The sequence below is a fragment of the Carlito syrichta genome, unplaced genomic scaffold (genome assembly GCF_000164805.1).
Source record: "Carlito syrichta isolate Samal-C Ts95f unplaced genomic scaffold, Tarsius_syrichta-2.0.1 Scaffold306772, whole genome shotgun sequence".
In the NCBI taxonomy this organism is placed as follows: Eukaryota; Metazoa; Chordata; class Mammalia; order Primates; family Tarsiidae; genus Carlito; species Carlito syrichta.
Genome location: NW_007250868.1, coordinates 1,637 through 22,935, shown reverse-complemented (window position 1 = coordinate 22,935; position 21,299 = coordinate 1,637). Strand labels below are relative to the sequence as shown.

Here is a 21,299-nt window from a genome sequence, read left to right as displayed (position 1 = left end):
GTGGCCACTGTACTCCAGTCTGGGCGACAGAGTGAGACTCCGACTCAAAAAAAAAAAAAATGCCCAGATCACTGAACCTCACATGATCTGGAAGGTGGAGCACCCCAGTCTAGCTCCTGTCCCCCTTCCTCTCACCTTGGCAGTACTTGAGGCCGTCTGTGTTATATCCTTCTTGCGTTTTCGGATCAGTCTTCGCCGCCTATGAGTGTGATACATTTTCTCTGCTGCAACCCAGGATTTGGGCTTATTATCGGGGGGAATGGTAATTCCATACTCCCAGCCTGGAACAGAGTTGGTGGAGAGTTACCAGAAAGCGGTGCATTTGCCAGATCGCCAAATAAAAACCTTCGGGAAACATCGAGTCACTCTTTCCGTCCAGGGTGTTCTCGAATCATGACAGAACGCCAGCTCCTTTTCCTTGACCAAACTGGATATGGCCTCCTTCCCTGGCTCCCTTCTCAGAAAGCTTCCCTTGTGGTCACAGGGTTCTCCTTGCCTTTTACACCTCTGGTCATTCACGGTCATTGAGTGCAACAAAGAATAGCGCATCGTTCAAGAGGCAGAGGGGGACAATGGGAGGGGTGTGGGCCGTGTAGTCATAGTTGGGGTTCAAATCCCAGCTCCACCACGTGCTGGCTGTTTTCTAAAAAGTTTCCTGCAAGTTGGTAAAACTGCCAAAAGCCCAATTTCCCTATTATAAAGGTAAAACACACCTTTTGGTGGGGGGAATAGGAGTCTCACTCCATCACCCAGGCTGGAAGGCAGTGGCACAATTACAGCCACCGCAGTCTCGACCTGCTGGGCTCCAGTGATCTTTCCCCCTCAGTCTTCCAAGTAGCTGGAACCACAGGCGTGCACCACCACACCCAGGTAATTTATTTATTTTTGAGTTGGAGTCTCACTCTGTCGCCCAGACTGGAGTGCAGTGGCCGGTCCTGGCCACCACAGCCTCGACCTGCTGGGCTCTGGTGATCCTTCTACCTCAGCCTACCAAGTAGCTGGAACTACAGGCATGTGCTACCATGCCTGGCTAATTTTTTAAAATTTATTGTAGAGATGAGGTCTCACCAACTTGCCCGGGCTGGTCTCGAACCCGCGGGCTCAGGCAATCCACTCACCCCAGCCTCCCAAAGCACAGGATTACAGGCTGAGCCACCGAGCCCGGCTGATTTTTTTGATTTACTGTAGAGACAAGGTATTGCCAAGTTGTCCAGGCTGGTCTTGAAACCCTGGACTCAGGTAATCCTCTTGTCTCTGCCTCCCAAAGTGCTGGATGACATGCGTGAGTCACCACGCCTGGCAAAAATATACCTTTTTATAGCGTTACAGTATATATATATATACTGTGGGCCGTGTAGTCACAGTTGGGGTTCAAATCCCAGCTCCACCACGTGCTGGCTGTTTTCTAAAAAGTTTCCTGCAAGTTGGTAAAATTGCCAAAAGCCCAATTTCCCTATTATAAAGGTAAAATACACCTTTTGGTGGGGGGGAATAGGAGTCTCACTCCATCGCCCAGGTTGGAAGGTAGTGGCACACTTAATATATATACATATTTTTTTTTTGAGTTGGAGTCTCACTCAGTTGTCCAGACTGGAGTGCAGTGGCCGCTCCCGGCTACCGCAGCCTCGACCTGCTGTGCTCTGGCGATCCTTCTGCCTCAGCCTTCCGAGTAGCTGGAACTGCAGGCGCACGCTACCACGCCCAGCTAATTTTTGATTTATTGTAGAGATGAGGTCTGGCCAAGTTGCCCAGGCGGGTCTCGAACCCACAGCCTCAGGCAATCCATTCACCTCGGCCTCCCAAGGCACGGGATTACAGGCTGAGCCACCGAGCCCGGCTCAGTATATATTTTTTAAGTCAGGGTCTCACTCTGTTGCCCACAGTGGAGGAGTACAGTGGCATGATCATGGCTCACTGCAGCCTCCAACTCCTGGGCTCAAATGCCTCAGCCTGCCAAATAGCTGGGACTACAGGTGCACACCACCACACTCAGCTAATTCTTTTTTTTTTTTTAATTGTAGAGATGAGGTCTCACCAAGTTGCCCAGGCAGGTTTCGGACCCGCGGGCTCAAGCAATTCACTCACCTCAGCCTCCCAAAGCGCGGGATTACAGGCTGAGCCACCGAGCCCAGCTTCAGCTAATTCTTTTTAGTTTTCTGTGGAGAACAGATCTCGCTATATTGCTCAGGCTGGTCTCACACTCCTAGGCTCAAGCAATGCTCCTGCCTTGGCCTCCCAAAGTGTTAGGATTACAGGCATGAGCTACTGCACCTGGCCTGGTTATAATATTTCAACACAATCAAAATCATGTCTGAGGCTGGATGCAGTGGCTCACACCTGAAATCCTAGCACTTTGGGAGGCCGAGGCAGAAAGATTGCTTGAGCTCAGGAGTTCAAGACCAGCCTGGGCAACATAACGAGACCATGTCTCAATACAATATCAAAAAATTAGCCAGGCACAGTGGCGTGTGCTTGTAGTCTCAGCTACTCGGGAGTCTGAGGCAGAAGGATCACCTGAGCCCAGTAGGTTGGGGCTTCAGTGAGCTGTGAGCATGCCACTGCACTCCAGCCTGGACAACAGAGTGAGACTCTGACTCAAAAAGAAGAAATGTGCCAGGCTCGGAGGCTCAGCCTGTAATCCCAGCACTTTGGGAGGCTGAGGCAAGAGGATTGCCTGAGCCTGCAGGTTCGAGACCCACCTGGGCAACTTGGTGAGACCTCGTCTCCACAATAAACCAAAAATTAGCTGGGTGTGGTAGCGCCTGTAGTTCTGGCTACTTGGAAGGCTGAGGCGGAAGGATCGCCGGAGCCCAGCAGGTTGAGGCTGCGGTGGCCGGGAACATGCCACTGCCCTCCAGCCTGGGTGACAGAGTGAGACTCCAACTCAAAAAAGAAATGTATGGAAAGTGCTAGGGACATACTTAGCACATGGTTATTGGTTAATCAGTGCTAATAATTATTCTAAGACCTAGTGTTTATTGAGATCAGTATGGAACATATCATCCACACGACATCTTTTGTATTAATGTCAGTTCTTTCTACACTATTTCTTCTCCTAAGAAAAAATTCAATCAAACAATCTCCTTTGACAATTCCAACTGCTATGGTTCCCTTATCTTCAGATTGCTGTTCATAGAAAAAGACAGACAAACTGGGGGCACTGGCTCACACCTGTAATCCCAGCACTTTGGGAGGCAGAGGAGAGAGAATTGCCTGAGCTCACGGGTTTGAGACCAGCCTGGGCAACTTGGCGTGACCTCATCTCTACAATAAATCAAAAAATTAGCCAGGCACGGTGCTGCACGCCTGTAGCCCCAGCTATTTGGAAGGCTGAGGCGGCAGGATCACCTGAGCCCAGCAGGTCGAGGCTGCGGTGACTGTGAGTGTGTCACTGCACTCCAGCCTGGGTGTCAGAGTGAGACTCTGACTCAAAAAAGAAAAAGACAAACACCAATAACAGACATGTCATAGCAATAACATATCAATAACCTGCATTATTATTGAGTAGAATAACTTCTAAGGCTTTTTACAGCTCTCCCTTCTGAGCTGGGGGCCAATGAGTGTGATAGTGCCATGGAATGTTTTTGAATTATTTCAGAGTTGAGGGGTACATGTGAGAATCTGCTACATAAGCAAATTGCATGAAGGTGAGGTCTGGGCTTCCAGTGAGTCTTCTGTGCCCTTGGCAGTGACCATGGTACCCAGTGAGTGGTTGTATGCCTCTTATCTATCCATTCTCCCTCCTTCCTTTAGCAGAGCTCAGGGGGTGCTTCGTTATTGCCATTGGGAAAATCTAGCTGCCTCCCAAATCCCCATCCTGAAACCTCAAGCAGCTCAAAATCGAACCAGCTGGTCTTCTGTCACCTGACACTTTTCACCCTTAAAATCCCCCCACCCAGAACCCGGCTCGGCCCTCAAGAGTTCACATTCGAACAGCTACAGATAGCACCACATGACCCGGCTGCCACCACCCACAGAGGGGAGACCCCTCTCTCCCACGGAACCTTCACTCTGAGGAACCGAGGCCCTGGTGCAGGGCCCCAGCAGGTAACACGCAACCTATTACCTTTCTCGTCCACTGCTCGGTTGATGTCATACACCCAAGCGTCGTCTTCCCATTCCCAACCTGGGGGACAAGTCAGCTCGCTGGGTGATGCTGCTTTATCGCCATTCTTAAAAAAAAAAAAGCAAAGAAGAGAGGTAAGCCCTAGAGTCGCTAAGATGCAATGAAGGGATATGGCTCTTCACACCTCACGAGGGTACACACATGTTGACTTAGACACCACCTTAGAGAGTCACTGGACTTAGAAAAATCTCGAATCTTTCTGTATGCACAATTGCTACATACAGAAATTAGTTGTGTAAACTATCTTTTGTTTCTTTTGTAAGTCAGGGTGTTATTCTTTCTCCCAAATACAGTGGCACGATCACAGTTCACTGAAACCTTGAACTCCTGGGCTCAAGCAATCCTCCCCCCTCAGCCTCCTGAGTAGCTGGGACTATAGGTGTGCACCACCATGCCTGGCTAATTTTTTAAAAATTTTCCGTAGAGACAAGGTCTCACTGTGTTGCCCAGACTGGTCTTGCACTCCTGGGCTCAAGCAATCCTTCTGCCTCAGACTTTCAAAGTGCTGGGATTACAGGCGTGAGCCACCATGTCTGGGGTTGCCTTCTGCTTTTACTATTAGGGAAGAGTATTAGGCTGAACCAAGTGAAACTGCTATCTTGGTAGGTCAAAGTGGCTGAATCTCAGCAATTTCATGTGGTTCAATGTACTGTTATGAAATGGCACAACTATCTTGATGAGTTTATATGGGAAAGAACCCACCAGGGAATGGATAAAACATTCAAGATGCATGTTTTCAAGTATAGGGAAATGCTACTGGTTGTTGGTGATTTTTTTTTTTTTTTTTTTGAGGTGGAGTCTCACTCTGTTGCCCAGACTGGAGTGCAGCGGCATGCTCCCGGCCACCGCAGCCTCACCCTGCTGGGCTCCAGCGATCCTTCCACCTCAGCCTTCCAAGTAGCTGGAACTACAGATGCACACTACCATGCCTGGCTAATTTTCGATTTATTGTAGAGATGAGGTCTCGCCAAGTTGCCTGGGTGGGTCTCGAACCTGCAGGCTCAGGCAATGGTGATGTTAATCATACCCGACTGAGCAAAGTTGATGTGACATATTGATTTATAAAACCGATGGAGAATTATGAAAAGAAAGTTCAGACGCAAAGGAAATAAATGTGGCCCATAACATGTGGAAAAATACTCGGCTTCACTTTAAATTAAGAGAGTGGAAATTGAAATAACAACAGGATACTACTTATTCATGTATTGGCAAAAATCAGAGAGGAATGGGAGGGTGCAGGCAAACAGCCCTCACATACACGGTGCTGGAAATATCACTTTATAAAGCCTCTCTGGATAGCAATTTGGCAGTATTTATCAAAATTGTATATGCGTTTAGACCCTGACCAAACAAATTCAAGGATCTTTCTTACCAATAAATTTTCATAAGTAAAGGAAAAAAAATGTATGTATAAAGATTATCGCCGTCATGGCTGGGCACGGTGGCTCATGACTGCAATCCCAATATTTTGGAAGACTGAGGAGCAGGGACTGCTTGAGCCCAGGAGTTTGAGACCAGCCTACTCAGGAGGTCGAGGTGGAAGAATCACCTGAGCCCAGGAAGTCGAGGCTGTGGTAAATCAGGAACACGGCACTGTGCTCCAGCCTGGGTGACAGAGTGAGACTCTGACTCGGAAAAAAAAGATGTTCACTGTCACATTGCTAATAAAATAAAAACCAAACACTCGGGGGGGGAAAAAAATAGCCTAAATGTTCATAACAGGAAATTAGTTCAATAAATTATAGTAAGGGTCTATAATAAAACACTTCGCAGCCATATCAAAAGATGTCTAAGATATATTACTATAAGAAAAACAGGCTGGGCTCGGTGACTCAGCCTGTCATCCCAGCACTTTGGGAGGCCGAGGCGAGCGGATCGCCTGAGCCCGTGGGTTCGAGACCAGCCTGGGCAATTTGGTGAGACCTCGTCTCTATAATAAATAAAAAATTAGCCTGGCGTGGTGGCGTGCGCCTGGGGTTCCAGCTGCTTGGAAGGCCGAGACGGAAGGATCGCCTGAGCCCAGCGGGTCGAGGCTGCGGTGGCCGTGAGTGTGCCCCTGCACTCCAGCCTGGGTGACAGTGAGACTCCTACTCAAAAAATAATAATGATGATGATTGTGGCACTTGTATGGCTTAAGTGACAAATGGAAGACCATGAGGATATAAGATGCAGCAGGAGAGAGAGTGAAGCCAGGCTTGGGGTCAGTGGGTTCCCAGCAGATCGGACTTCAGAGGTGACAGGAGGGAGCCCTGACTGCCACGGGCCGCTCACCGCATCGGTGTAAGTTTCCTCTGCCGCCTTCCACTCGCCCCCGGGGTAGCGACTCTCATTCTGATAGACTTCATCCGTGAACTCCGTGTGACCCGCATCCGCCTCTGTCAGCAAGCTGCAGGGGAGGGAGGGCTCGGGTTACCCAGAGAGACCCGGTCCCCGGCAGTCCCCGATCACCGCCAAGGGTCGGGAAGCATCGACACCCTGGGAGGGGCACCAGTCCCCGCCTCGCTGTGCCCCTTCTGGTCTGTCCTCCAATTCCTCTGTGCACTAATCACTTCTGACGTCCCTTTGAAGAAAGGGCCTGCTGGAACAATGTGACCAAAATTACAGAGGACTCCACAAATTAGCAAGGAGGCTCATCAAAAATTAGGGAGGGGTCTGGGAGGACAGCGCTTGGGCAGCTTCTAGGGACCCCAGGGAGGACTTCCGTGTTTCTGTTTCAGTTGGGCGCCGTTCGGCTTCTTCTCAGCTAAACTCTTGGCTGGCGGTTCAAAAGGATGGAGAGTCACCCCTTGCATCTTTCCTACTTTGTGAAATGGATGGAGACAGTCTCGTGGTTGGTCTCCGCAACACCGATTGAAGGGAGCAATTTAAGTTTTCTGGAGAGTTCCTGGGTAGACAGTCAAACCAGGTCATCTAAGACTCCAAACTCCATTTGGTCCTTTGAGGAAGCCATGCTGACTCTCCCCCGTGCCAATGTTCCTCTTGGTATTGGAATTATTTTGACAACCCACAGAAGAAAGGACAGAGATTCCCAGTTTACATTTCTGCCAGGTACCCACTCACACGAGGGTTCTTTTTCCTTGACCGTCTCCGCGTCTGTTCCCTGCCACATCCTTGCCTAGAATCAAGCACTGGAAAGGAACCAGGAAGCAAACCGTCCCAACCATTCGTGTAAATCGGGCCCATCTATCACTTCTCCCCGCCCCCGTAAGGAAGGATAAAAGCCCTAGGACCCCAGCCAGCCCTGAAATGCCTTGACCTTCTGTTTTTTCTATCACGATTCTGCCTGCCCTTTCTCTGTCCTCACTAACCTTCCTTCCTCCTGTCCAATTCCAATCCCATCTTCCTTCTCCTCACCAATCTCCCCCAACTCCATCCAAAGCAAACCGTTTGGAGTCAGAAGCAGTCAGGTATGAGCACTGGGTCTGCCGTCAGGCAGGCTCACTTCTCACCCTCCCTAACGCCTGTGGGATTATAAGAAACAAGTGACAGAGACACCAAATTCTAGTTATTGACCTCAACAGCTTGTTTCCTTCAAACTTAAGCTGACATGAGGTGGTGAGAGGAAAAAGCGCTGGTTCTGTTGGTGGAAACATTTAGAAACCAGGCCTTAGGGTTCCCCAGACTCCAGGGGAAGCACGCTTGCCACCTTCTACTCTTTAATATTTTCTTTCTTTTTAATAACAGCTTTAGCGGTTATAATTCACATATCCCACAATTCACGCATTTAATGTACTCTCCCCTGCTTTTTTGCAGAAAAGTATAATTGTTAAGTTTTGGTTGGGTGCCCAGATTAGTCTTGGGTTCCAGCCCCAGCTATATTACATACAAGCTGTGAGCCCTGGACAAGTTACTTAATCTCTCGAGGTCTCACCTTTCTCATCTGCAAAATGGAGACACTGTTACTGTTCATTGGGAGATAATTCTCTGTGAGTCTCTGGTGTTTTTGCATACCTTGCCCCCTGAGGCCTTTGTTATGGGCTATCTTTTTTTTTTTTTAAAGTTGGAGTCTCAATCTGTTGCCCAGGCTGGAGTGCAGTGGCATGCTCACGGCCACTGCAGCCTTGACCTGCTGGGCTTAGACGATCCTTCTGCCTCAGCCTTTCAAGTAGCTGAGACTACAGACATGTACCACCATGCCCAGTTAATTTTTTGATTTATTGTAGAGATGAGGTCTTGCCAAGTTGCCCAGGCTGGTCTCGAACCCGTGGGCTCAGGCAATCCTCTCACCTTGGCCTCCCAAAGTGCTGGGATTATAGACGTGAGTCACTGCACCTGGCCTACGGGCTTTCTTTTCAAGGGTGTTTATATGGGGAACACAAAGATAGTGTCTCTCTCCAGAGCAAAGTGCCAGTCAGCTTACTGCCCATTATAAAAGATTTGGGTTCCCTAACCTCTCTCATAACCCAATTCACTGCCCATGAAAGTGTCATCTATGAGTGGATTGCCTGAGCCCGAGGGTTCGAGACCCGCCTGGGCAACTTGGCGAGACCTCGTCTCTACAATAAATCAAAAGTTAGCCGGGTGTGGTAGCGCGCGCCTGTAGTTCCGGCTACTTGGAAGGCTGAGGCGGAAGGATCGCCGGAGCCCAGCAGGTCGAGGCTGCGGTGGCCGGGAGCGTGCCACTGTCCTCCAGTCTGGGCGACGGAGTGAGACTCCAACTCAAAAAAAAAAAAAGAGAGAGTGTCATCTGGCCCCCTTCATGTCACCCTGTGAGACCTCGCGCTGGAGAGGTGGGATAAACGTTGATGCTCTGGTACTGCTATTGCTGTGGGCAACTGGGTCCTGTTTTTCTAACCCAGGAGTTGTGTGTCTCCTGCTGGTATCCATGAAACTGTGGCAGGCAACTTCGTTAGCTTGCAAGGAGAGTAAAATCTCAGGCCCTTGGTAACTCTTGCCGCTACCTCTCTTGCAGGGCTATGGCCAAGACTGAATAAACGGATGGCAGCGCAAAGTCACACATAAATTCTCAGTAAATGTCAGTTACCAGGTACTTTTTATATGTGTCTGTCTTATTACGGGACATTGATGATATCCTTCAAATTCCTATAAACTTCAATGACCTTACTCCTGCTCAGTGGGTACTATGTAAATATTGTTTTGTTGTTTTTTTGTTTTTGAGTTGGAGTCTCACTCGGTCTCCCAGACTGGAGAGCAGTGGCCGCTCCCGGCCACCGCAGCCTCGACCTGCTGGGCTCCGGCGATCCTTCCGCCTCAGCCTTCCGAGTAGCCGGAATTACAGGCATGCGCTACCATGCCTGGCTGATTTTTTTTTTTTAATTTATTGTAGAGATGAGGTCTCGCTGCCCAGGCGGGTCTCGAACTCGCGGGCTCAGGCAATCCACTCACCTCAGCCTCCCAAAGACGCGGGATTACAGGCTGAGCCACCGAGCCCGGCTATGTAAATATTACTAAGGATGATGATGGAGACAATTCGTTGATCGATTTCACAGATAATGGCAAACTTACCTTCTTTCAGGATCAACAACCCAATCTCCTTCCCATTCCCAGCCTTTTGGAGGCAAGAAGAATTCTCTCTTGAGCTTGATTTTCCCTGTGACATCAGAAAATTTGTGACGTCCCACTAATCCAGAAGTGCCCCATTTTCCAAACATGAGAGCTTGATTTTCATACTATTAAAAAAGAAATACAATTGGGGAAACACCATTAGAGACCATGAAATAAAGCCAGCCCAGAAATTTTCCAGTCCCTCTAAGACTTAGCCTAGACAATCACAGAAAGCAAAAAAGCTGTAAGTTCAGAAGTTAGGGCCTAACAGGTTGCAATTAATTGTGCAACTCTGGATACATCATTTGTCTTTCTGAGACTCAGTGTTCTCATCTGGAAACCGGGGGTAACACTACCTCTCTTAGAGAGTTGTTATGGAGTTCACACGTGCGAATGATTGTGAAAGTTCTTTGTAAATAGTGACGTATCGTGTTAGTTGTTTTTATTATCATTTTGAATGGCTCAAAATAGTTCTCTGAATCTTATCTTTGAAATACCTATAAGACGGGCTCGGTGGCTCAGCCTGTCATCCCGCGCCTTTGGGAGGCTGAGGTGAGTGGATGGCCTGAGCCCGCGGGTTCGAGACCCACCTGGGCAGCGAGACCTCATCTCTACAATAAATCAAAAAATCAGCCGGGCGTGGTAGCACGCGCCTGTAATTCCGGCTACTCGGAAGGCTGAGGCGGAAGGATCGCCGGAGCCCAGCAGGTCGAGGCTGCGGTGGCCGGGAACGGCCACTGCACTCCAGTCTGGGTGACAGAGTGAGACTCCAACTCAAAAAAAAAAAGAAATACCTATAAAAGTCCTCAACATATGCATGTGACAATTTCATAAAGTTTGTTTGCAAGTCTATCTGTCACCCAACCACCCATCCATCCATCCATCCATCTGCCCATCCTTCCATATCCTCCCATCCATCCACCCATCCACACTTTTAAGGAGTGGTGGCTTACTGCACATTTCCCTACAGAAACAATATATACTTAATGGTACACTTCCCAGGGAGTCCATGTCCACAAAGAGCCCATCTGAAACATGAGGGTCCATCAGCACCCAGCCCTTATTGGACTTAAAAGTTTTGAGCCTTAATTCCCCCTGGAGTTTGGCAAGTAGACCAAGACCTTTCTGGAAAACAGATTTAGTGGCAACGGCAGACTGTGGTTCCCAGGGCATTCCTTTCCATGTTAGAATCCACAAATCTACAATGGTCTGCTCTTCACCATCTCAACCGTGAACAGCGGAGACTGGCCAGTATGGTGGGTGGTCCTGTTTGGGTTCAAGCTAGGACCATCTGTCTGTGGATGAGATGATTGACATAAGCCACAGGAAAGTTTTCGGCTGAAGGAAAAGGGAGAGGGCAAGGGCCTGATCAGGAAGTTGGGATCAAGTAGACACAGTCGTTGCTTGGCTCAGATCCTGGTTCTGAGCCTGGAGGGGTGATGAGCTTTAGGCAGACACTAAAGGAACTGTGATCCCAGGGGACTGTGAGACTTGGGGACACATGGCCAGGACACAAAGTGGGGGAGCGAGGAGGCCTTTCTGCTGGAGGTCGGGTCAGCTGTACCTCTCTGATAGAGCTGTTCTAGAATTTCAATGTGTAAATGATTGGGAAAGTGCTCAGGAAGCCAGTGTAGCTCCAGTAAAAATCCAGGCAAGGACCTTGGCATCTATAGGAGGGCATCAGCGGCAGTGGAGACGGGAACCTCAAGTGGCGTGGGGCACTGTGGCCCTTAGCCAGGAGAGGTGGGGCAGGGGAGTAGGAAAAAAGCATTCAGCCGGGCTCGGTGGCTCAGCCTGTAATCCCGCACCCTGGGAGGCTGAGGTGAGTGGATTGCCTGAGCCCGCGGGTTTGAGACCCGCCTGGGCAACTTGGCGAGACCTCATCTCTACAATAAGTCAAAAAAATTAGCCGGGCGTGGTAGCACGCGCCTGTAGTTCCAGCTACTTGGAAGGCTGAGGCAGAAGGATCACCGGAGCCCAGCAGGTTGAGGCTGAGGTGACCGGGAGCAGCCACTGCACTCCAGTCTGGGCAACAGAGTGAGACTCCAACTCAAAAAAACAAAAACAAAAACAAAAAAAATGGAAAAAAGCATTCACGGCCAAGCACATGTGAAGATACTTTGGGGGGAAATTTTGTCGCGAATTAAGTTCATCTATGAAGGCAAGAGCCAGCAAAATTCCCATTATGGTTATTAACACGCCCCTCCTGATTTGTGGACAAGTCACAGAGAAACAGAAATGGGCAGATCGTCTCTCTACATGAGTTGAAGACTCCATGCAGGGAAGGATCTGGAAATGGAAGAGAGTGGCAGGGAGCCCTGGGCTGGCTGGTTGTTGATCGGGACTCGCTTCCCTAGGTTGAGCTCCAGCCACAGAGCAGAGGTCGGGTCAGTGCCAAGAAATCCTGCAGGAAGAAGGAACAGTCTCTCCCTCCGCATGCTCTGATGGCCCCACTCCGCACTGCCCAGCGGACTAGATGTCAACATCCTCCACTCAGGACCTCCCTGGCGGCCTCCAGTGCACCCTCTGTGTATCTCCAATAGCACTTCCAAGCCTGAGCTGTAAGGACTTGTTTGTGTGTGTCTCCCACACATTCTACTGAGGCCCATATCCACCCCTGTTGGAATCACCTCTGGTGCTGATCCCTAACCTAAGCTACAGAGTCAGAATCCACAGGGCGGCCCTGGAGGTCTGCCTGCTTAATAAGAGAGCCAGTTGGACAATCACTGCAATAGATTGTGAGATCCTCGAGGATAAGTCTTGGCTTCACCACCATCTTTAGCATCTGGATCGATGCCAGGCATAAAGCCACCACTTCTTAAAAGCATGGACGGGGCCGGGCTTGGTGGCTCAGTCTGTAATCCCAGCACTTTGGGAGGCTGAGGCGAGTGGACTGCCCGAACCCGCGGGTTGGAGACCCGCCCAGGCAACTTAGCAAGACCTCATCTCTACAATAAATAAATAAATAAAAATCAGCCGGGCGGGATAGCGCGCGCCTGTAGTTCCAGCTACTTGGAAGGCTGAGGTGGAAGGATCACCGGAGCCCAGGGGGTCGAGGCTGGAGTGGCCGCTGCACTCCGGTCTGGGTGACAGAGTGAGACTCCAACTTAAAAAAAAAAAAAAGCATGGATGGACAGATAGATAGATGGAGGATGGAAGGATGGGCAGATGGATGGATGGATGGATGGATGGAGGATGCGTGGATGGGTGGGTGAATAGACAGGTGGATGGATGAACGGATGGAGAGATGGGTGGGTGGATGGATAGATGGAGGATGAACAGATGGAGGGATGAGTAGATGGACAGATGGATGGAAAGTGGATGAATGAGTGGATGGACCAATGGATGGTTGGATAGATAAATTCCGTCATCATGTATTTATTTATTCATTCATTCATTAAATATGTAGAGGTAGCCATTTGCTTTGCTAACGTCTGGTCTAGCCACACGGCTCTTTGAGCCATGGCTACTATGTTTCCTAGCTTTGGTTCCCTCCCTTATCTTGGGGAGGTGAATCGCTTCTCTCTCTCTCTCTCTCTAATTTACTTTCTAAATAAACTATATTTTCCAATCAAAAAAATAAAAATAAATAAATATGTATGGGGAATTATTACATGCCAGGTACTAGTGAATAAAAAGTAAAAAAAAAAAAAAGACTGTCATGGGTTTTCTTGCCTAGCAAGAAGATCAGACCCAGAATCCTGAGCCGGGTGTCAGGTATAGCAGTGGGTAGCACAAATAGATTTATAGATTGGCTAGAATGGATATTGCCTTTTCACGTATTCAAGCATCGAAAGCCTATCTGTAGAATGGAGTTCTCCTGAAAATTGTCAGAAGAGAACAATCTGGTAAATGTAAATCATGAAGTACTTTGAGTTAAAAATGGCATGAACTATCCAACTTCTAGTTAAAGTTTGTGAACATCTCTTTATAAAGGCTTAATTATAATGATACTTGTAATTAAGTGGATTTCAAACTCAGTGAAGGTTTTACAAATTATCACTATTGTTTTTGAAGTATTCAAGTAGCTTTTTTTGTTTGTTTGCCCGTGGACAAACCCATCTAAGTCTTCCCCTAGGTAAGGAATGGGCCTTTGTGGAAGATCCATTAAACCCAGGCAAGCTTATCAAGGTCTGAACATCTCAAGTGTCTCCTTTCCTGGATTGCTGCGCCCGTGTGTGTGTATTCTACTCAGTGTCCCACCAGCAGGCACCAATATGACTATCACTGAACTCTAATTCTGAGAGCTAGAAGGTTACCCATTTTCAGTATTGCTGGTGAGGCTGGGGTGTCACCTCTCGGAATTATCACACAAAAGCATTTGTCACCCTAGTGTGCCCCAATGTTGAAAATAAAATCGCCAAAGGATCTTCTCCCTTCCCTTAGGTTAAGGTCCCATGTATGGGATTTTAGGGCTGTGGCTGTGTGTGGCACGTGAATGTTTTCCCTGAGGGTAGAAAGTAAAAGTACCCCCCACCCCCACCCAGCAAAGAGGAAAAGTTAGTGACATCATTAAATATACCATTTCAGCAAAGACGGTGAAAGCGCCTTCTGCGAAGCTATTAAACTTCTTCTCGACAGCACTCAAACCCAGCCAGATGTTCACTCGCAATTCCACGGGCACTTTCTGCCCGTTGCTTTTCTCCTGTGGATACTGTGAAATGAATAATAGCATGTTATGTTACATCGGTCACAGCATGGACTGTGACATTAACTTAAAGCCCAAAGCAGACTGAATATAATCACTGCTCTCATTAGTCTAATTTTATGTTTGCCTTAGTTAAAGTATGTCCAAATGATCCTACAGCAAAATTAACGGCCAAAGCAGGGGATTTCACTGTCTGTGTGATTTATGGATTCCTGCCTGTCCCTGAGATCATTTCAAGAGGTCCTCAAGGTCAAATCCAAGTTCCTAATAACATTAACGTGGTATTTATTGTCTTCCTTGTATTGTCATTTGCACTGATGGTGCAAAAGCAATGATGAATAAAACTCTGGGCACCGTAGCAGGAACCCAGGCAGTGACCAAACAGTACCCAGCAGTAATAGAAAGTAATAATAAAGGTAATAATGACTACACAAGCAATAAAGAAAACAAAATGCCAGTTTTACTAAAGAATTCTCTTCGTACTCTGTTCCTTGTGCAAAAAAAAAGTTTCTTTTGATCAAGCAATAAAGATTACTAATCTTATTAAATCTCAACCCTTGAGTATGTCTTTTTTTTTTTTTGAGTTGGAGTCTCATTCCGTCGCCCAGGTTGGAGGACAATGGCACGCTCACGCCCACCGCAGCCTTGATCTGCTGGGCTCAGGCAACTCTTCTGCCTCAGCCTTCCAAGTAGCTGGAACCACGGGCGTGTGCCACCACACCCAGCTAATTTTTTGACTGACTGTAGAGATGTGGTCTCGCCAAGTTGCCCAGGCTGGTCTCGAATCCCTGAGCTCAGGCAACCCTCTCACCTTGTCCTCCCCAAAGTGCTGGGATTACAGGCATGAGCCACTGTGCCCGGCCAGAGCACATGTCTTTTTGATATTTTGTATGATAAAATAGAAGCATACAAAAGGCATTCCAGTTGCATATTAGCATTGAATGGTTGTCTTGAGAAAAAGCTCTTGTGCATTTTTTTTAGTTGTAAATGGAACTAGACTTTTTAAAAAAATGAAACACCTTTTTTTAAAAACTTAAAACAGTAATTGACAGACAAATGTGGTTATTCACATTTGAATACGGGGCAGACATTTTCTTGAACATAAACAAAGTGAGGCCGGGCTCAGTGGCTCAGTCTGTAATCCTAGCACTTTGGGAGGCCGAGACGAGTGGATTGCCTGAACCCACGGGTTCGAGACCAGTCCGGAGAAGTTGGCAAGACCTTGTTTCTACAATAAATAAAAAATTAGCTGGGTGTGGTAGTGTGTACCTGTAGTTCTGGCTACTTGGAAGGCTGAGGCAGAAGGATCGTGGGAGCCCAGCAGGTCGAGGCTGCAGTGGCCAGGAGCATGCCACAGCACTCCAGCCTGGGTGACAGAGTGAGACTCCAACTAAAAAAAAAACATAAAACAACAACAACAAAAAAACCAAAGTGAGCCTCGCTCCTCAGGGAAAATAACTGTCTTTATTTGTTGCCAATGACAAAACCAAGTTTTCAAGTAAGAAACAAGAGTTTTAGAAAACTGAATCTGTCACAGTGAGTTTGGTAACAGCTTTCTAATACATAAAGACTTTTCTGATAAGTGATATTAACAAATACAATAAAAAATGTGATACTTTTCCCGGCAGAGTGAGGTGGTTGTAATCCAAGTAATTTGGGAGGCTGAGGTGGGAGGATTGCTTGAGCCCAGGAGTTCAAGACCAACCTGGGCAACATAGTAGGACCTCGTCTCTACCAAAAAAAAAAAAAAAAAAATAGGTGCATGGTGACGTGCACCTGTAGTCCCAGATACTCGGGAGGCTGAGGCAGAAGGATTGCCCGAGCCTAGGAGGTTGAAGTTGTGGTGAGCCGTGATCATGTCACTGTACTGTAGCCTGAGAGGCAGAATGAGACCCTGACTAAAAAAAAAAAAAAAAAAAGTGATATTTTTTCAATATTGTATAATGAAATATGTCAACATTAGGAAGCTCTATAAAACTCAGTGAACCAATATTTTCCAAATGATGATACTTTATGTTACAAAATCATGCATGGATAAATAATTTCCATAAAGTTCCAGAAAAACCGATGGATTTCAATGTAGCCCAGTATGAAGAATTTACTGCTTTGGTTTCAGATTTCACTTTGCAATTAACCTTTTAAAAGCTAACACTTGAGTTTGGTGTTATAGCAAAGATGAATATTCACAATTATCTGAAAAGTTTATTATAATACTCCTCCTTTTTCTAACTAAATGTCTATGTAAGGCCCGATTCTTCTCTTCATATACTTCAGCCAAATAGCTTGTGCTTAAATGCACCAGCAGATATAAAAATCGAGTTCTATTTCGGTTAAGCAAGACATTAAAAAAAGTCTGCAGAGCCGGGCTCGGTGGCTCAGCCTGTAATCCTGCGCCTTTGGGAGGCTGAGGTGAGTGGATTGCCTGAGCCTGCGGGTTCGAGACCCGCCTGGGCAGCGAGACCTCATCTCTACAATAAAATTAAAAAATCAGCCGGGCGTGGGAGCGCATGCCTGTGATTCCGGCTACTCGGAAGGCTGAGGCGGAAGGATCGCCGGAGCCCAGCAGGCGAGGCTGCGGTGGCCGGGAGCAGCCACTGCACTCCAGTCCGGGCGACAGAGTGAGACACCACCTCAAAAAAAAAAAAAAAAAGTCTGCAAAATGAGGGAGCTTTTCTGTGGGAGCTTTCCTGTCCTCTCAATAAATCCTACTTTCTCAAAAAAAAAAAAAAAAAGTCTGCAAAATATAAAACAGAATCACCCTGTTCTCTGATTTTTTTAAAATAGAAAATATAGTTATACTGTATAAAAATGTGTAATTTAGTTAAAACAATTATGTTGACATTTGGAATGTGTAATTTACTTTGATAATGGGTTTATTATTGTTATTGTCAAATGAATTAGTAAATATCTAAAAAAAAATTTCACTTTAATTTCTATTACAGTAAATATTGATAGATAGAACCCACATAAGCCAAAGCTCTCTGGAGTCTTCAATAATTTTTTAAAAGTATAAAGGGTCTCAAGACCAAAAAACCCCAGTGATTTAAATAGTTTCCTAAACTGTATAATGATTAACAAAATTAATAAATATATAAAACATTTTCTTAGAAGCACTTTGCTGTTTATCCACTGAGTTCTAAAACCTAATGCAGAGAAGACGCCTTTGTCTTCTTGCTTGCCTCCCATGAAGTCTTATTTATTAATCAGTGGGCTTTCACCTACTGCTGAGGTTAATTACAATCATGGTTCTATGTTAAGTAAAACTTCTTCTACCAAGAGACACTTGAAAGAAGATAATCACCCTGATTCTATTTACAGCCTCCTGATTAAAGAGCAATGAGTAAATTTTTTATTTTTCTGAGTTGGAGTCTCACTCTGCCACCCAGGCCGGAGCACAGTGGCACACTCACAGCCACCCCAGCGTCGACCTGCTGGGCTCTGGCGAACCTTCCGCTTCAGTCTTCCAAGTAGCTGCAACTACAGGTGGGCACTACCACGCCCGGCTAATTTTTGATTTATTGTAGAGATGGGGTCTTGCCAAGTTGCCCAGGCTGGTCTCAAACCCGCCGGCTCAGACAATCCACTCGCCTCAGCCTCCCAAAGTGCTGGAATTACAGGCTGAGCCGCTGAGCCACTGAACCTGGCCAGGAGTGAGTAAATTTATTACAAGTTAGCAGATGTCTCCTTGTTTGAAGAGCACACTCTCCCCCGATTCTGTCTTATCTCTTTTTAATTTCTATTTCTCTCCCTTAAATCCCAAGAACTCCAGTTGGGGCTGGCCAGGGAGAGGATTTCAAGTCATATTGATGGGGATGATTCTGATTTCTTGTTTTTCGATCCCAGGCCATCCTTTGGTTCCCCACATGCACATGCAGGGCAGTTCTTATTACAGGGTCCTGGGATAGGCTAAGGCAGTGATCCCCCAACCTTCTGGCCTCAGGAACTGGATTCGTGGAAGACAATTTTTCCATAGACCAGGGTGGTGGGGGGGGCGGCGATGGAGAGTGTGCATTCAAACCTCATTGCTAGTGTTTATCTGTATCTGCAGCCGTTCCCCAGTGCAAGCATCACCACCTCAGCTCCACCTCAGATCATCAGGCATCAGATTCTCATAAGGAGCAGGCCACCTAGATCCCTCACATGTGCCATTCACAATAGGGTTTACACTCCTATTAGAATCTAATGCCCCAATAATCTGACAGAAGGTGGAGCTCAGGCAGTAATGTGAGCAATGGGGAGTGGCTGTAAATACAGGTGAAGTTTTATTCTCTCACCTCCCGCTGTGTGGCTCATTCCTAAGAGAGGCTGGAGAGCCCTGGGCTAAGGGTTCTATGAAGCCCCCGAATTCCATGCATACCATTGGATTCACGTGTGATATGCATTCTCCTGGGAGACAGGGCCTGTGGCTTTCATCAAGCACTTAAGAGAGTCCATGGCTCTATAATGCTCAGAATCTCTGCCTTAAGGTAGCAAGTGTCGACATTTTTTCAACTTGAGGACCCATTTGCTTAGAGCCATAGAGTCCACAGACAATAAACACTGCCTTTTCTTTCCTCCAGCACTCACTAGAACGAAGGGAAGAAAGGCATTGCCTTACAGGAAATATTAGAAGTGGAAAATTCATGCCGGAAAACAAAGTACTCACAACGCCATGTTCACACTCATGTCACAAAGACATCCAAGGATGCGTGCTTGACTGAAAGCCTGCCAGCCTCAGATCGCACTCTGAGAATTATCCCCCTGTCCCAAATTCCAGAAAACGCTGGAATGATCACAATCACCCTGGCTCTTCAACGATGAGCAAATTACGTAAAGCAGCGCCCTCAGGAGCACAAGGGTTGCATTTAGACATGTACCTTGAGAAAGATGGTCTGGGTTTTCCCACAGTGCTTGCCAGAGGCGTTCTCGCCGCTGGTGGAGTATAACACCCGGTGAGCGGGAATCCGAGCATAGGCCAGTCTTTTCTCTCCCCGGATCATCCAGATAATGATGTCAGGCATACTGTTCTGCGGCTGGTGCCCGGGATTGGATGAAGAGGAAGCAGAGCTACGGTTAGTCGCAATCAGGGGGACTGAGGACCCTGCAGGCTGGACCCTCGCTCAAGCTCCACTTAGGAAACCAATGTTACGGTTGGGGCTCTGTCCCAAATTCCCAGGCCTCAGACCTCCCAGGACCCCGTTGTGAGCCTGGAGGTCTGGAAGGCAGGCTGTGACTGGCCACAGGGGACAGAGGGAAGCAGAGGGCTAGGTGAACCTGGCAAAAGTCCTACCTACTGTACCCTGACAGATATCTTAGGAAATAGTCTTATCTTGAGTAGCATTTGACGACAGCGGCCAGTCGCAGGCAGAGGGCTACAGGTTGCACAGTGCAGAGCACACACTAAGAGCTGGATAAATGTTGGTCGCCACTAACCTCGGTGGATTAGAACGACAAAGGAGTTAAAGGGACACTTCCTCCTTTCCCTCAGAGAACAGGGAGACCGGTAGTAGTCTAGTAATATGTTTGTAGGTAGAAATACATTTGAGGCCAGGCTCGGTGGCTCAGCTGTAATCCCAGCACTTTGGGAGGCCGAGGCTAGTGGATTGCCTGAGCCCGCAGGTTCAATACCAGCCCGGGCAACTTGGCAAGAACTCGTCTGTACAATAAAATAAAATAAAAATAGGCAGGCGTGGTAGAGCGCGCCTGTAATTCTGGCTACTTGAAAGGCTGAGGTGGAAGGATCACCAGAGTCCAGCAGGTCGACGCTGAGGTGGCCATGAGCATGCCACTGCACTCCAGTCTGGTGTCAGAGTGAGACTCCAACTCAAAAAAAAAAAAAAAAAGAAAGAAATACATTTAAAAAAACATGCAGGCCGGGCTTGGTGGCTCAGCCTGTAATCCCGCGCCAAAAAATCAGCCGTACGTGGTAGTGCATGCCTGTAATTCCGACTACTTGGAAGGCTGAGGCGGAAGGATCGCCCGAGTCCAGCAGGTCAAGGCTGTGGTGGCCGGGAGCGGCCACTGCACTCCAGTCTGGGCGACACAGTGAGACTCCAACTCAAAAAAACAAACAAACAAACAAAAAACAAAACATGCAGGATAACAGGAATTTTTCTTTTCTTTTTCTTTTTTGAGGTGGGGTCTCACTGTGTTGCCCAGGCTGGAGTGCAGTGGCACAGTTACGGCTACCACAATCTCAACCTGCTGGACTCAGGCAGTTCTTCCACCTAAGCCTCCCCAGTAATTGGGACTATAGGCGTTTGCCAGGACACAGAGTGGCTCTGTCTCACAATCCAGTATTTGCCAAATCTGAAATATCAATTTAGTTTTTCTTTTTTGAGTCGGAGTGTCACCTGTCACCCAGGCTGGAGTGCAGTGACACGCTCACAGCCACTGCAGCCTCGACCTGCTGGGCTCAGGTGATCCTTCTAACTCAGCCTTCCAAGTAGCTGGAACTGCAGCCACGTGTGCCACCATGTCCGGCTAATTTTTTGACCTATTGTAGAGAGGAGGTCTTGTCAAGTTGCCTAGGCTGGTCACGAACCCGTGGGCTCAGGCAATCCTCTCACTTCGGCCTCTCAAAGTGCTAGGATTATAGACATGAGTCACTGTGCCCGGCCTTAATTTAGTTTTTAAAAACTTCTTTGTTTTCTACCTGGGTGTGACAGCAAGCGCCTGTCACCTCAGCTACTCAGGAGACTGAGGTGGAAGGATCTCTTGAGCCCGGAAGCTCGAGGCTGTAGTGAGCCGTGACTGTGCCACTGTACTCCAGTCTAGGCAACAGAGCAAGACTCTGTCTCTAAAACAAACAAACAAAAACCCCCAAAGTCTCTTTTTTGTGTGATTATAAAGGAGATATAAGCTCACTACAGAAAACTGTGAAAGTACCAAGGCATACAAAGGAGAAAATAAAAATTACCAGGGCCGGGTGCAGTGGCTCACACCTGAAATTCCAGCATTTTGAGAGGCTGAGGAGAGAGGACTGCCTAGCCCAGGAGTTTGAGACCAGTCTGGGCAACATGGCGAGATGTCATCTCTACA

The 21,299-nt window shown here is 47.6% G+C and overlaps 1 protein-coding gene across 1 annotated transcript in view; it reads right to left on the bottom strand.

The window, feature by feature from the left end:
* The window catches only part of LOC103265705 (myoferlin), a 91,497-nt gene extending 72,204 nt beyond the window's left edge, over positions 1–19,293 (bottom strand). The window contains exons 1-6 of the mRNA XM_021715170.1: positions 19,136–19,293; positions 14,154–14,285; positions 9,593–9,756; positions 6,398–6,512; positions 4,067–4,172; positions 136–281 (exon numbers count right to left, since the gene is read on the bottom strand). Coding sequence (XP_021570845.1) covers positions 136–281; positions 4,067–4,172; positions 6,398–6,512; positions 9,593–9,756; positions 14,154–14,285; positions 19,136–19,279 — 807 coding nt within the window. The 5' untranslated portion in view covers positions 19,280–19,293. The remainder of the gene's footprint in view (positions 1–135; positions 282–4,066; positions 4,173–6,397; positions 6,513–9,592; positions 9,757–14,153; positions 14,286–19,135) is intronic.
* Between the last annotated feature and the right edge of the window lie 2,006 nt (positions 19,294–21,299).